The 17,117-nt window shown below is 37.9% G+C and overlaps 1 protein-coding gene across 1 annotated transcript in view; it reads right to left on the reverse strand.

The window, feature by feature from the left end:
* The window catches only part of PREP (prolyl endopeptidase), a 97,662-nt gene that overhangs the window by 61,414 nt on the left and 19,131 nt on the right, over nucleotides 1-17,117 (reverse strand). The window contains exon 7 of the mRNA XM_061366746.1: nucleotides 6,545-6,650. Coding sequence (XP_061222730.1) covers nucleotides 6,545-6,650 — 106 coding nt within the window. The remainder of the gene's footprint in view (nucleotides 1-6,544; nucleotides 6,651-17,117) is intronic.

Here is a 17,117-nt window from a genome sequence, read left to right on the forward strand (position 1 = left end):
TATGCTTATCCTGGTGAATTCATCTTTCAGAACAGCCAGAAACTGTTGAATTTAATTTTAAATTAAAAAGGAAATGCTATAAAAACAAGCTATATGTAAATAAGAACAAAAAGGGAAGACTATACATGCCTTTCATTTGCTGGGGAAAGAAATAGCTGAACCCCTGTAAGCCTGGTATGAGCTATATTGTGTTTCTTAATGAGTAGCTGACTCATCCCTGAATTCAGTCATCTTCTGAGTTTTGTCAGGCAGACATTTGATAAGTGGTTCTCATTTCCACACATGAAACATACTCTTCCATTTGCATTCCTTTTCCTTATTTCTTTTCCCAAGATAGATGCCCCCCGCCCCTCCTTCATTCTATACTCCAAATTTAAGCAAAATAAGTCAACCGGATACGGTGTTCTTTGAGGGAAAAATTTTATTTATTTTTTTTTGTCTTTCAGACTTTATTCTGAGCAAGCAGCTCTCTTAACTCATAGGTACAAAAAAATAAAATAAATAAATAAGTGTACCATGTTCCAATATACACAAAGATAGAAACAAATCCCACAAATGAGCCAGCCAACCCTGAGTACAACATAGTTATTCCACTGTCATGAGAAACTGCAATGTAACTTTCTAAACTCTGACTTTACAATATAAATTCAGAACTATGGGAAATTAGTTGATACCAGACTTGAAATATTCCACAAGCCCATCTGTGTCTTGAACAGACTAGTTCAAGTAAATTAATCAAGCCCCCAAAGATAAGCATAATAATGAAAAACTGTATAATAATCTTGATACATGACAGAGAAGACTTTTGGTTGTATGTGCTCATAGATGAATTCTGCCACCTCCCAACCTCTTAAGAATATCCAGTGTAATATTACCAGATTGCCTGGAATTTAATTTTATTTTCTTAAGTCCTGCTTTAAACAAGAAAAATTATAAAAGCAATTACTATTTCTAAATAAACTGTCCAGCACTCCATAAAAGGGATCCAAAGTATGAATCATTTCATGGAAAGACAAATGTCTTCACTTATTACAACAGCCTCAGGCTAGAAACCAGAACATTACTACTCAGTAGGAGAACAACTAGCAACATGTAACACAGAACCACAGAATCATAGAATAGTTAGGGTTGGAAAGGACCTTAAGATCATCTAGTTTCAACCCCCCTACCATGGGGAGGGACACCTCCCACTAAACCATGTTGTGTCTGGTACAGGAATAGTTTATTACCCTAACCCTTGCGCAGTTAAGGGAAGCCCTTCCTTTCGTTTTGCCTGATATAGATATGAGAAATCAGATCTGCCTATTTACCTTTGCTGCTGCAGCCAAGATGCTGCTGTAGAGCAACATACTCAGTATATTGAGCATGTGAGTTTCTACAGTGGTAGTGTAGCATTAGTCCTCAAGTATACGCACATGCACTTATTTTGATCCATGGCTCTAAAAGTATTTAAATTCTGATCCATTTCAAAGAAATTTAACAGACTAAAGGATACTCCTATAACCAGACTATGTGAGACTTCAAAGTACAGGTCCAAACACGTAAGTGTTATAAGGAACAGGGGTGTCAGCAGTTATTACAAGACCATTTATAATATCAGAAAACCAGTCGTGTTCTTTCAATTTTGGGGTACATTCCATATATTAGGTCCTTTCCCTTAATTACCAGCTCTGTTAATTTTTTTCAGCTCATTACACAACCATAGCTGTATCTGGCAAATTTAACAGAAGCTTGCTTTAGCCAATCAACAATCCAGTAACTAGTTTAGTCAGTCTCATCTTAACATGATGCTAAAACCTACATAAATAAAAACACAATGGTTAGGTCACCTTTTCAACTTCCAGTTGCAAATTCAGACTATTTGCACATCATTCCCTCAGCAAGTATCTCCAGGATGTAAAAGCATTTTCAACAAAACAATCAGAGCTCTCCTCTTTCTAATCTAGTATTATTTCATGTTTTCTTTAAGGTCACTAAATTGGAGTTTCACTGTCAAAAGCACTCTCCCTAAACATACAAGAAGCATCTGTATCAGAAGCATTATCTGCTAGATCCTAGGCTACCTATAATATCTCAAAATTTTCTTTCATTTTTCCATTTCCTGCATTCCTTCTTCACCAGTCAATACAATTTCTGAAATAACTAATATTGACTTAAATAGTCCTGCAACTACTTATCTTTTCTTGAGATCTTCTTTCACAAACACCTGTCTCTTACATAACTTTCTGCCTCACCTAAGCTTTGTAGCTTTTTCAAATGCCACAGAAGGAATGTTCTTTTCTAATTTTGGAAAGTGGCTTTCAGTTTTGCAGTCTTTCCCTTTTATTTCTCTCCCTTTAATTTTAGAAGCATGTGAGCTAACAGCCATGGGCACCCTTTGCAATCAGCACAGAGGTCCAGACCTCTCCAGAGAGCTACCTGTATTCCACATGACTGAATCATCTTTGATGACTTGCATTTCACACAGAATTTTTCCACATAATAGCACAAGAACACAGGAGCCCCAGCTAATGGTCTAAACAGGTAAATTCAGCCTGTCATCTCCTCTAACATATCTTGGGTCTGAAACTGATTCTTACTTTACCTCCAACACATAATTCGGCAGTGACCAAATTCCTGCAGGACAGCACTATATAAGAACATTCATGAACCATCTCGTCCACAGTTTGGATCTCACAGCAGTGAGTGATGCAACTACCTGCCAGATGTGCTTAACGGACATGCGACTTAGAGCAACTTAGTCTTGCTATTACCCAACTGACTTCTCAGTTAATAGCCCATTCAAGAAAATGAGCATAATTTATAACCAAACCTAACTACCCTATTTATCCACCCTATACATCCTTTAAATCATACACCACACCAGCTAATATTCCTTTACTATGATATTTCATTGAATTTTCCCAGTTATAGCAGTTAGACTTTATTTCAACTCTGAGAACACACTTGTCTAACATTACTATAAACTGATCTACAGTTGTTACCTCTGGGAAAAGTCAGCATAGAAACCAGGCTGTTTAAAGCGCTCTCTAGAAACCTAGCTGTGCTACTACTGCTCCTAATCCATGGATCAGTTCTGAAACTGTGTCATCTCAGATCACAGTCCCCCACAATGACGAAGCCCTCCTGAACACTATCACAATTTGAGTAAACAAATGCACAAGGGTCCCTCTTAAAAGACTACAAAGCATAAACAGAATGTTGTATGCAATGAAGAGACACTTAAGTCTCTGAACACTGGAACTAATGGAAACTGATGTACAGAGTTATATAAACTTGGCTGACATTTTAACTCAATTCATAATAACGTTCCACATAAGCAGTGTGCCATCACAGAACACACACAGAAGAGAGCTGTTAAGAATGTAACAGTTGAACCACAAACTTCCATTGTCTTTCATGTATCTGATAACCCATATGGAACCATGACTGAAGCATTTTTAAGTCTAAGACGGCACAACTTTCTTTTGAAGCCCTCTCTGTACCTCAGGCAACCATGATGTTGCTCATCTGAGTGAATCTTCAAGGTATAACAAGATCAGGTTTATGCCACAGCCCTTACTTAACAGGGTCTCACGTCTCCCTGGCCATTTTACCTCCAGAGCATTCTTGAGACCTCATATCAGCCCTCCAGTATCTGAAGGGGGCCCATAAGGATGCTGGGGACGGGCTCTTCGTTAGGGACTGTAGTGGTAGGACAAGGGGTAACGGGTTCAAACTTAAACAGGAGAAGTTTAGATTAGATATAAGGAGAAAGTTCTTTACTGTAAGGGTGGTAAGGCACTGGAATGAGTTGCCCAAGGAAGCTGAGAATGCTCCACCCCTGGTGGTGTTGAAGGCTAGGCCGGACAGGGGCTTGGGTGACGTGGTCTAGTACATGGTGTTCTTGCCCATGGCAGGGGGGTTGGAACTTGATGATCCTGTTTAGTCTGGAGAAGAGACAACTGAGAGGGGATCTTACCAATACATACAAATATCGTAAGTCCAAATATCAGGAGGATGAGGCCAAATTCTTTTCAGTGGTGCCCAGTGACTGGATAAAGGGCAATGGGCCCAAACTGAAACACAGGAAGTTCCAATTGAATTTTAAGTTCTTTTCTGTGAGGGTGACAAGGCACTGGAACAGGCTACCCAGAGAGGCTGTGGAGTCTTCTTCTCTGGAGATATTCAAAACTCACCTGGACGTGATCTTGTGTAACCTGCTCTAGGTGAACCTGCTGGATCTGGGCTGGATCAGATGATCTGCAGAGGTCCCTTCCAACCCATTCTGTGCTATCTCAAGGTCCTTTCCAACCCTAACTATTCTACGATTCTATAAAGGTGGATAAAGTTGTTTAGGGAACAAGCATGCACAGACATTCACTCCTTCAATGTACTCTGCTATTTTCAACCCTTTTCTCTACAAATTTAAAGCTAATCTACAGATAAGAGGACACTTTATCTTCCTCTTCTAGCTCTTGGCTATTATAGTTCCTAAAATGAAAGAGAGATACTTTTGCACCTCCCATCATGCTTTTTCAGAAGCAGAAAGTGTAACAGCATTTATTTTCACTGAACACAGAAGTTCATGGCTTCTTTGCAGAATTTTGCTAGCAAGGGGGCCAAATAAGCAGCCTTTATCACTGCAACCACCATCTCTAACAAACAGTACAGAATGACAGCTAACCACAAGGCCTCAGTAAATCAGAAGGGAAAGAAATCACTCTTCAGTGGTTGTACATATCGACTACGAGAATGTGGGGTTTTTTTAAGAACATTTAGAAAAATGTTTAAACAACTAAGAAATTGGACTGCCTTCTGTCAAAGGAAAGGAATGCACTACTAACAATCAAAAATCAAGAAAAGAGTTCTTAGTCAACATGGCATTTTGAAATAGATTTTTCAGGTAGTAAGTCACAGATAAGAAGCAGCTCTTTGCATTTTTGTGCAGTTCTGAGTAACAGAAAATTCTTTAACTCATGGTTTGACATGTAGCATTTTGAACTATGCAGTAGTATGTTTACCTTGGAATTGAAATATGTTTAAGAAAAGAGCAGTTTATGATTACATGATTGAAATATTATTTTATAAGCAATATACACTACAGAGTAGCTTTAAAAACAATCTGCTGAAGCATGTTGTTTTGTAAGTAGGGTTTTGCCACAAACTTCATAAGAATTAGAATCTCATCCAATAACTTTTGCTTTGCAGTTGCTCTTACTTCCTCACAGAGAAATATGTGATGTAAGTAACGCACGCCATGTAAAATATTACTGCCTATTACTTTTGAAAAGGCCTCATTGCCTTTAGTGTTTGATGCCTTTGAACAAGTCTAAAGAAGTTCAAGACTTGAAAGATCTGAAGCATAAAAAGAAAACACTCCAGAGAACTAGAGTATTCTTGGACAACCTGGATTTAAAAAAAACAAATAGGGAAGGAAAAAAAAGTGTCTGAAATTCTGATTATTTATCTCTATCAAGTACCATCTAGGACACTTTAAAAAACCCCACTAACTATCCTAGTTTTCTTTCCTTCATATGCTTTTCAAAACCAAGATGAGATATTCTGAACTTCAGAACAGAGTTTTGAACAAACAGAATATTGTAAACAGGTCAAATAAAAAGGCTCAGATTAAACACTCAACAGTTCTGAAGGAAGAAAATGACAAGAAGTATCTTAGATGTCACCAAACGTGAGGTCTACCCATAAATAAAGTTTGTTCTAAGACAGAAGGATAATGTAATACATCTTAAAAGTACAGGTATTTCTCGAAGACACTTGATTCTCTTTAGCAATTCATAACAAGTGGTATGGTTTGATACTTATATAGACCCTTGTCCAGAACACTGCATTCTATTGATGGCATAACAAGAGCCAGGAGTCAGTATTTTTGTATCTCATGGTTTTGTTAACGATGTGCTTGTTATACTTAATTCTCTAAGTAGCACTTAACCCATCTGAACATAGTTTGAAATATATTACTGAACAGCCTGTATAAATTGGAAGTTAAATGCAAGTCTTGAGAGACTTGCCGTTAAACTCATTACTCTAGAGTTGCTGATTTACTTCTCTAAAACATCTAAAATAATGAAATTTGGCATTAATTTACCCTCACTTCACAAGCAACCTCTTCTACATCTTCTGTCCCAAAAAATTACAAGTTGAACTGAAATCATACCTCTTGTGGTCTAGACTGATGAGCCAAGAATTAAGCTTACATGTATCACTGCTTGCTCAACTTACTGCCTCTGGCCATCAAAGGCTGAAGGACCAGTGGATTGGGTATTTACATTTCAACTCTAGGAAGCATCCCAGATGCTTACTGTTAGGCCTGTGCTTACTAAGATGGAGGTAGAAAGACAAAGGTAAATGTAAGTGTCTTTGCACTGAAAACACATTAGGCAACTTAGTGACACAGATATGGAGAGTTCCAATATTTATAAAATGGAGAATTCATGCAAGCAAATGGTTACAGTTAGATCTTATATATATAAAAGCTTATAGTATTTCAAGTCTTGTATTGTCTTAAAATGAAGCAAAATTTACAAAGAAAGACAACACATACCTGATATACCCTGAGGCTCTTTCTGTAGATCACAGTACCACAATCTGTTCACTGGATCACAGCCTTCTCGGATAGAGAGCAAGACATATCGACCATCATCCGATACCTGTGAGAAGTTACAGTAAAATCAAAGACAATTCACTCTCTGGGGGAAAAAAACCCCCAAACAATTTGAAAAGTTAGTCTTTAAACCCCTACCAAAAAATGAACTGATGCTGAAATTAGTTAAGTGAACAAACAAGTATGGAATATGAGAACTCACCAAGAACCCACATTCATCACCTACATCAACAAATAAGGTAAGTATACACTGCTGACATTTCAGGAGATGAAACCCAAACAGCATTATCTGCTTATTTCCACTGTGAAAAAGTATGATTATTAAAAGTATTACAGCTAAGAAGGTGTTTGAGTCAAAGTGGGTATCTGCTCCATTCTGGGGCTCCACGGGCTGCAGGGGGACAGCCTGCCTCACCATAGTCTACACCACAAACCGCAGGAGAGTCTCTGCTCTAGCACCTGCTCCTTCTGCACTGACCTTGGTGTCTGCAGAGTTGTTTCTCTCAGATATCCTCACTTCTCTCTCCATTGTGCAGGGTTTTTTTTTCATCTTCTTACATATGCTAACACAGAGGTGCTACCAGCATCGCTGATGGGTTCAGCTTTGGGCAGCAGTGGGTCTGTCTTGGAGCCATTTGGCATCGGCTTTGCTGGACGTGAGGTTAGCCCCGGTGTCTTCTCACAGAAGTCACCCCTGCAGCTGCCCTAGTACCGAAATATACCACATATACCCACAGCTAACATACAGGACTAACTTGACATTTTAGTAACTAAGAATGGACTCACTGTAAACAGTCCAAAAAGCCAACCTGCTGGCAAGCAGAAAAAAAAAATAAACCAAACCAACAACAAAAACCCTTAAACCAAAAAAAAAACAAAACACCAAACCCAAGGTCCCCCCAACAAAACCCGACAAAACTCACAAAACCAAAAAAATGGAGCAACCAGTGGCTTCTGTCCAAACAACACCCAAAAGGTTCCTTGAAGATGGTGTCAAAACTTATGAACTTCAAACCCCTTTATCAAGGTATCAATACCATGCAAAAAAGGAATTTGCATCTCTTTCCCCTCCCCCCATAACCTTATGGAAACAGCCCAGAAGCAACATGAGAAGGCCCAGTTGCAAGTATCTCTTTGAAAATCAGCAATTTGGGATATACACATTAATTCAAGTATTTTAAAAGATGCAGAGATGTACCAGGACTGCACTTGCTCATCAACTAAAGCAAAAACTCTGCTGCTGAAACTGTTAATACTTCAGTGAAAGAGGCATTTATCTCAGTCAGGTTTTTATTTTGATCCTTATGTAAGCACTTTTATTACTTTTACTCATTTTACTGTGTAACCTGTCAGCTGCTTCTTAAAACAGGCCCTCAGTGAATCTTACAGGTCTATATAAACTGGATGATGCCTTCTTTACCATGAAGAGCTCTCACCATTCTTCCTATGTATTTGAACCTGTGTATTTGAACCTGTGAATATCCTAGATATGCCAAAACCCAGGATTTTCAAACAACTCTAGATTGACACTTGTCATGAATTGAGCCCTGTAAGATAGTACAATATCTGGTGCTTGAACGGGAAAACTAAAATTGAATTGATCACAATGACAGGACAGTGAATACCATCAAGTCAGCTCTTGGAATACTGCAAACATACTTACTCTACATAGCTGCTTTGACAATCCAACTTTTAAAAGCAAAAGATGAATACTCATCTACTTAATGCTGTTATTCACAGCATGACATATAACAGGAAAAACTACCCAAGTGGTAGAGGTTAGCTTTGGATTTCTGGCTGCCTTAAGGTACCTACCAGAAGTCCATCTCAGATGCAGAAAAAGGCTGGCAGCTTAGTCCATCTGAATCGACAATCACTTAATTCATAGCAGATTTTCCCTCAAGTTCTCAAGTGACAAAATTAATAAGAGATGTTTTCTGTCACGAAGCAGTATGAAATTTCTTAGAAACCATCCAAGCTCATAATCTCAAGGACACTTCTGCTTATTATGGCAAGCTAAGTGACATTTAAAAAGTTTGAATAGTTGACATTTTCACTAGGTTTGCATACACTAAAATCTAACGCTGCTGTTAAATGAACATTACACGCTGCTGTTAAATGAACATTACAAACTACAACCACATTATAGATTTTCTGATAAAGCCTCCTAGTTTGCTTTTGCACGCACACACACACTGCAGTTTCCAAAATGGTACATAACATCATTAATGAATTGTTCTTTCTACTCAGGCTTTACAAACACACTGTGTGTCCTGGCAAAGCTTTTTTGAAAGTGCAAGTCCATCAAGGAAAGGCAGGAAGTAACAAGTCATCAACTTCAAAGTTTTCCTCTTCTGACTAAGCTGTTTTGAGTGTATTCCAAAATTACTAGAATTAGGTGTTTTATTAACAGCTGACAGAGAAAGCTGTTTCCTGCCCATGTTCTTGTATGACAATATCTCACGGAAAATTAAACCCCTAATCACAACCTAGTTCTGGAAGCTTTCCATTTGGCCTCAAACACATGTTCAAAAAAATTTTTATATATTGTAATTACTTCTTCAATTCACTTCAATATTTGTAACATTAGTTGTGCAAAGTATCTCTAGAATTAGTTACACAAAATAAATTTCAGAAGAATTAGGTCCCAATTATAATGCTGTTCAAACACACCCACAGCTTTGAAGACACAAGAAAGGAACTTAGTAGAATACAGAGGCAAAGCACCATGTATGAAAGCTAACAAAAAAAAACTGAAAACCAAAGACCCCTCAAAACAAACAAAAATAATCCCAAAGGCGTGTCTGTAAATTGCAGTTTTTACAGGCATTTTGTCAACAACTAATTATACCCCTAAAAAAAGTCTATGCAGCTGAAAGCTCAGAAAGCAAACAGAAAAGAACACCCAAGACTCCTACTGACCAAAAAACCTCTATTGTATGAAACAGCTAAGACAACTTTAACAGGACAGTCTGCAAAACTGAGACATTTTGTCTTCTTCCAACATGGAAGTATATCCAGAAACAGAAACCAGGATCAGGTGATCTTTTTTGAAAGAATCATCTTCAGTGTTTTTAGACAAACATCAACTGCGGGTATCAGTTCTAATTAAACTAGTGACTGCAACATGCTTCTTAAACAACTGTTCATACTGCAAAAGCACCAAGTCTCCTTCTCTGCCTCACCAACTCATAAAACACGTCAAATAGTTGCAAGTAGTATATACTAACACAAATTTCAGTTAAATTCAACAGTATGACACACAAAATTCTTTCAGTCATAGTCAGAACCCACTTCTTTGATGACGTGAGTTAACAGAAGACTGCTTGTTTTGCCCAAGAAAGAAAACTTACACATTTCTGATGTTGTTGCTGCCAAGGCAATTCAGAACCTCTGATGACAGCAAATGTGAGTACATCTAATGAATTTTTTCCTTCCATATTCCCAGCTGGACTAGTGAAAAGTTCATAGCAATTTATGTTTAATTTGAAGTAGGAATTCCCAAAGCATATTGCTGGTGGGATGCCAATTAGGTCTGTCTCTAGCACTAAAGCTATTCTTACATCAGTGAGTTCTATAACCCAAAGAAATTTGACAGAAATAGGACAAGACACTGTTGACTGCAGCATGCTAGAATGTTTAGTATTATAATGCAGATTTAGACATTCACACTGCAAAGTCACAATTTGATGAGCAAATACTGGCAGCAGCACCAGCTTATGCGGTCTCCACCTCTAGTTCTTCTTACTGCTATGGTTGCTTGTATCCCTGTAAGTTCATTCTCCTAGTCATGTCAGTGCAAGCATTCACCATTTGTGAAGCTAAACCAGACTGAGGAACTGATCCAGCTGAAAAAAGCAGCATGTTAAACAAAAACAAAACACCACCAACAAAAAAAAACAACCCACCAAAAAAAAAAAACCCACCACCACAAAACACCCAAAAAAGTAATAAAAAAAATAAATAAAAACAACCCACCCAAAACATAACAAAAAATCCAATAAAAAAGAAGCAGAATAAAAGCAGTCCCTCTGCCAGATTAGTATCTCAATCAGTTCACTGTGCAGTTGCATAAATGGCTGAGCTAACATACTGCACCAAGCAGCTGGAAACACGAATAACAGTGGAAGAGACTGGTTACAGCAGCTCAGATGGCAGTACTGATGAATGTGTTATTACAGCCTTAACGCCACTGACCCTTCTACACCATAAGCAGACAAGAGTCTGGGTTTCAGAACGGCAAAAGGAAACAGGATTTCCGCACTATCATTTGGGTTATTCATACGCTGCTACATCATCTTCATGAGCTGAATGGCAATCCTTGCTCTTGGCCCACAAACTTAAGAACTGAAATTTCATACCAGCATACCATTCAAATCTTAAAATGAGTTCATGGTTCAGCATAAGGGAGACAGCTGTAAAGTCAGAACTGACAGTCTCCATCAGAAGTAAATTCTCCCAGTTTCCCACATCCACGCTCAAAAGGAAACACATCTCAAGAATTTCTTAGAGATCTGCAATACGAGCCAGCACACATTTCTCCCATTAAAATAATTTCTATAATTTCAAACAACACCCACCAGTAAAAGGTAAGAAGGCTATAAAGCAATTGAACATTTTCAAAATATATTTAGGTCCTGTCAAAATAGGACAGCAGAAATCCTGTAGCACTTCAACTGGACCTTCTAAAAACCTTCAGCATAATAATGACTTTATTGGCGTAAAACAGCACTAATCCCTAAATCAGCACTAGTAAAGGAAGGATTGTTTCAAAGAGCTGATGTTACTAACACAGTTTGTAGTTTCATTGCTGCCATTCAGTCACTTGGCAATTCTGAATTTATTAGATCTATTATTTCTGAAATATTGGCTGCGACCATCTTTACACCATACAAACATACAGAAGTATTACAATAGCTGTGCTCCCAAGTACTGTTAGACTTTGAAGAACCAGACTCTTGGAAGTAAAATCTTTACTGTGAAGTTTTGGTTTACAAATTTTGTAGATTTTGTTTCAATGTTACCTGTTCTCTCTATTTTGATGAAAAGTAACCACTGCTTTGAAAATCATCAAGAGATGAAGCAGTCTAAATGTAACTTCAATAAATCAGTGGATATAAAAAAATAAATTATTTAAAGCCTAATTAGTAAACAATTTTCCAATTACTTTTTTTCTTTCATTACAAAATATAGTTAATTCCATACCTCCCGTATGAAGACAGGCTGAGAAAGTTGGGGTTGTTCAGCGTGGAGAAGAGAAGGCTGCATGGAGAACTCATAGCAGCCTTCCAGTACCTGAAGGGGGCCTACAGCGATGCTGGCGAGGGACTCTGCATTAGGGACTGTAGTGACAGGACAAGGGGTAACGGGTTAAAACTTAAACAGGGGAAGTTTAGATCGGATATTAGGAGGAAATTCTTTCCTGTTAGGGTGGTGAGGCACTGAAATAGGTTGCCCATGGAGGTTGTGAATGCTCCATCCCTGGCAGTGTTCAAGGCCAGGCTGGACAAAGCCTTGGGTGAGATGGTTTAGTCTGAGGTGTCCCTGCCCATGGCACGGGGGTTGGAACTACATGATCTTAAGGTCGTTTCCAAGCTTAACTATTCTATGGTTCTATATAAGGAATCCCAAAGGGATACTTATATTGTACTCTATACTTATATTGTATTCTATTACAATATCTACAACAATCCACAGTGAAACTGAAGTTAAATATTTTGTCTACTAGCAGCAAATTTCAAACCAAAAATTCATGCATAATTAAACTAAACCAGAAAAAATAATGAGCAGGAGAAGGCTGTCAGGTTTTCAGACTTCCTGACTTCACGTATTACTCCTCAACTAAAACGTGAATAGGAGAGATATTAAAGTGCTTTGCTTCCATGTGAAGCACATGACAGCAAACCCAGTGAATATTAATGCTATTTTTTTAATATTACCTGGGTCACCACTTCAAGATTCAGGATGAGCTCTCCATTTTTAGTTCACAAATAGGTGCCCTTTCAGTGCATAGTATTATATTAAGGCAACTATATGTACATACACATCATTCCTTTCTAAGCTAACTAATTAAAAGTTTTACCACCTCTGCCCTTTTTATTATCAACGTGGAAAAACACTAATCATGGTATAATTTGCTCTGCATAACACGATACTAAAAAATTAGTCAGATTCAGTTATTAGAGAATACAGTTACATTGAGGAAAAAATAGCTGACTTCTCCTTTAACTGCACACATTAACACTACTACAATCCACAGCCTAAAATCCATCTGCAGTTATTTCACAAACTACTGCTTTTCATACACTAATGACCTTTGCATCTGGAACAAGCAGCTGCCATTGCTATCCAATACATTTCCAATGAAATGGTGCAAATGAATCACATGAAAACAAAAATAAAAAGAAAAACAAAGCTCACTAAAAATCAGAGACAGAATCAAAGCTTCACATTTTAATGCTCTAGCAGTCTTCTGGCCTTTTAACATGATGACGACTGCAGCAAAAACTTCATTCCACTAAGAGACTTCTGTGACTATCTGCACAACCTAAGCCCCCTCTCCCCCCCCGAAACTGGTACTCTAAGGCTGCAAATGCTTCATTTTTTTTCTATTTGCATCATACTGATTTAATAAACTAGATTTCAGCAGCCCTAATGATGGGTGATTACAGGAACACACAACTTCAGCATCAGGTCCAACAGAATTATATTCTAAGGTGACAAACATCATCTGTGACTTTTCCTATGGTTTTCAACTTGCTTTCAAGTGCAATGAAAGCACTGCAACATCAGGAACCTGGCTATTTAAGAGATTACATAGCTTCCACAGCTTAATGCACAGCCAGAAAGCTTGCCTGCTTGTTTCTTAATAGTAAAACTCTAACATTCTCCAGACCTATTCCATGGCTGTAGGAAGATATTTATAGTAGGCTTCTATTCCAGATTCAGCCTTGACAAAAGCACTGTAAGGCTTTAGAAAAATACCCACACACCCATTTTATGCAGCAGCAAGTCTCACCCAAGCAAACTGACAATGCTCTGAGCCCCTCCCCTTCATGCTGCTTGTTCTTCCCCTGTGGATGCTGCACTTCCACATTCCTTCAGTAAAAACACACCATAGCCTGCACACATCTGGCACAGCTTACTCCTCTGGGCTCTGAATTTCATTTTCAAGATCACTTCCATAGCTGAAAACCATTGATGCTAACTGACAGCTCTAAACATTTAAAAAAGTCAATTCAGAGACTGTGCACTGTGTTTCTTAGACAATATGAGAAATTGTACTTGGTTTAGTGCTGGCAGAACTGAGATGGGAGGCTGGGAGGGCTCTCCTCACCCCCTCCTTTCTTGACAATTTACTTTCCTGCTGGTACCGTAGGGACTTTTAACACTACCAACTGTGAAAGGCTCTTACATAACTTTTTGTTTAACTTTGAGAGTAACACTCTGGCTGTGAAAGAGAGATGCTCTGCGAGTTTGGAGAAGAAAAATAACATGCCACTTAAACAGAGAAGCACGGGAAGCTCCCCTTTGCTGCGAGGAGCTGTAACATTGCCAAGGTTTCAAATATCTTCATACCAGACTGCCCTCTACTGGGATGTTATTCAAATAAACTCTGCGTCTGCTCTTCACAGCTCCTCCACCAGCCCAGAATCTCTACCAGAAACACATATGCTTTTTCTAGAGTAATGAAAAGATTTGATACCCTCTTTTTTAAAACTTATACATCCGACTAACAATAAACAGATTTTATCTTTCCCTCAGAAGCAATCCATTCAAGTGAGGAGTTGGAATGCGTCTGTATTTCTATGCCAACACCATTCTCAGCACCATAGATTTTGAATCAAGCATACTAGGGGCTGGTGTTGAATGTGTAATGAGGCAAAAAAACTGAAGCTATTTTCTTGCATGTTGTCTTGTAAACGTATTAAGTTGATAAGATTTTACACAACCCTTTTCTGTTCTAGTCAGGGACCTAGTTTCTTCTCTCAGCTGAAAATACATACCACAACAACTCCCCACAACGCACTTCAGATTACTCAGTTTTAATTATCATGGCAATATTATTTTTGTTGAAGTCTCCAAAAGAAGCACCTTATCGGGTGTTTTGCACTTGTAAGCAATGTATTTCTCTCCCTTGACCCAACGGTTGCAAGACCTGCAAATTCTGCTTTAAATCCAAATATGGAAGATCAAGCTGTCCCCACTACAGAGAAAGGCTTGATAGTTTTTGCTAGACCGTCCTTCCCCATAATCTGTCTTCACTGGAGGTTGTGTAAAACATAACCAAATGTATCTAAATATCTGGCCTATCAAGGCTCTGTAGAATAAAAACATTTATTAATCTCACAGGAATGCATCAAAGCAGACTTTCATAAAATGTTGAGCTGCGCAAAATTGTATTTTAAAATCTGTGTCAGAATATTAGCATCAAGTATTCAGCACAATAATTTAATTTTTGCTAGTGATATTTTAATTTTCCCCATTACTTTGTGGTGTTCCACTTTCTCAAATAGATAAAACTGACCATAAAACTTGTGTGAATCAGCTAAAAGAAGATTTTTTACTTATTGCACAAGGATGAAACCATGTTTTGCAATTGCACTGTTGTGTTCTGGGGTTTTTAATTGCAAAATATGTTTCTTCCTGACCATTAAAATCCATTTTTCATTAGTATAAGGATGACAGAGCCACATTTTACAGCTGAAGCTTACAGCACAACCCCAGATTATTAGCTGTTTTAAAGTACTTTCACTTAGATAAGCTCTTGTTTATTTACCAAGGTGAATCTCTGCTTTATCACGCCTCCTTATATTAGCATTTCTTCTTAAATACCAGCATCTCTGGAAGTTTATGTCTCTTAGATGTCAAGAAGAGAGTCATAAGCAGCCATATAGATTTATTAAACAAGCACCCAGAGTAGTGGGGGGTTTGTCTAGTCAACATCCTCCCCACTTTCCCAATACTTACAGGGCTGTTTCAATTCCAGTGGCTTCAGAACTGGTAGCTGCACTAGATTCTATTATTTTTTTATGCTACTGCAAAAGTTACTACTATCAGTCCCTTCTTCGCACCCAAAAGATCTTTTGAGCATTTAATGTAAGAGCTATATATTCTTATTAATGACAAAATTTCCCCAAGAGATTTAGTATCAGATAAAAAGATACTTCTTTTACATTTAAGGCTGGCCTCAAGCTTTTCTTTCACAATAGAAGAGCCAGGAGATGCAGGCTGCTTCTGGGCACCTTGGCCAGGAACACACTTTGCTACTCACTGCAGGCATTGTACTACGAATTCTCTTCCATGGTCCTTCCCATAGACATTTCTGTTATTTCTGATCTTGAGATGCTCCTTCAACTTAGATAAGAAAAGGCTCTGTTAGTATGATATTATCTCAGAGATGGTTTTGCTATTTGTAAGAGAAAGGTACCTCTACACCCAATACAGAATATAACATTTTCACGGGATTTAATAGCATCTGAGACTGCAAACTTTCACTATCCTAAAAAGATGTATAGTCTATTGAATCAGACTACAACAGCCCTCCCCCACGGAACTGAATTTGCCTTCATAACAACATGTGTAGTTTAGCTCATGACACTGCAAAGCAATAATAATAAGCATCACTCATATGAGTAAGTAGATACATCACTACAAGACATCTGTTACAAACAGGAAACCCATTTATTTATGGAACTATGGAAAAATAAGGATAACTATTTCCAAATTCTATTTTATTGCCAGTTAAATTCAACATAACTGACTAGCTTTAAACGGTAAAAAAACTAAAAAGATCCCAAAGCCCTATTTGCAAGTTTACACTGCTATTCAGGTCAGTTGCTAAAGGTATGTTTCATGATTCGATGAGATTATATAAAAAAGGCTCTGTTTATTCACAGAACTTACAGGTAAGTCTGATTTGTATAAAGAAAGCTCAGTGTAGTCACCTTGCTGAGGAGCCTTTCACATTCTCACTCACTCTTTCATTTTCAATCCCACTGTTCAAATTCTTTGAAAGAACTTTTCTGGCAGCCCACAGAAAAGAAACCCCCAACATATTCATAGGTTAACGTGTTGAAAAGTTAATTTGATGACATTTGATGACATAGGGAAAAGTAGTTCTATAAAATGAATACCCCAAATCAGGGCAAAATCATTTCATCAAAAGCATCAAACCAAAAAAGATCCTATAGAGATACAAATTGTACTGATTAAACACAGTAGCTAGGAAAGTATGAAGAATTACAACAGGTTTTTATCCACTGCAAAAAACACATCAGATCCCTGATAAACACAATGATCACCACTACATTCCAACAACAGTTAAAACAGTGCCTTCAATCAAGCACTGTTAAATCTAATACGAATAAGAAAACACACATTAATTACAAAACTTAGGGTCTTTTGAATCATTCATGGAAAGCACAAAGCATGATTACCTATCACTGTTCACTGGGACTTTGCGTAAGATAGTACTAGTTCAACAAAATAAGCTTAAGAAATCAATTCTAGC

The sequence above is a fragment of the Neopsephotus bourkii genome, unplaced genomic scaffold, assembly GCF_033783945.1.
Source record: "Neopsephotus bourkii isolate Nb327-2 ecotype Australia unplaced genomic scaffold, CSIRO-AGI_Nbou_v1 NB_1358, whole genome shotgun sequence".
NCBI classification, from domain to species: Eukaryota; Metazoa; Chordata; class Aves; order Psittaciformes; family Psittacidae; genus Neopsephotus; species Neopsephotus bourkii.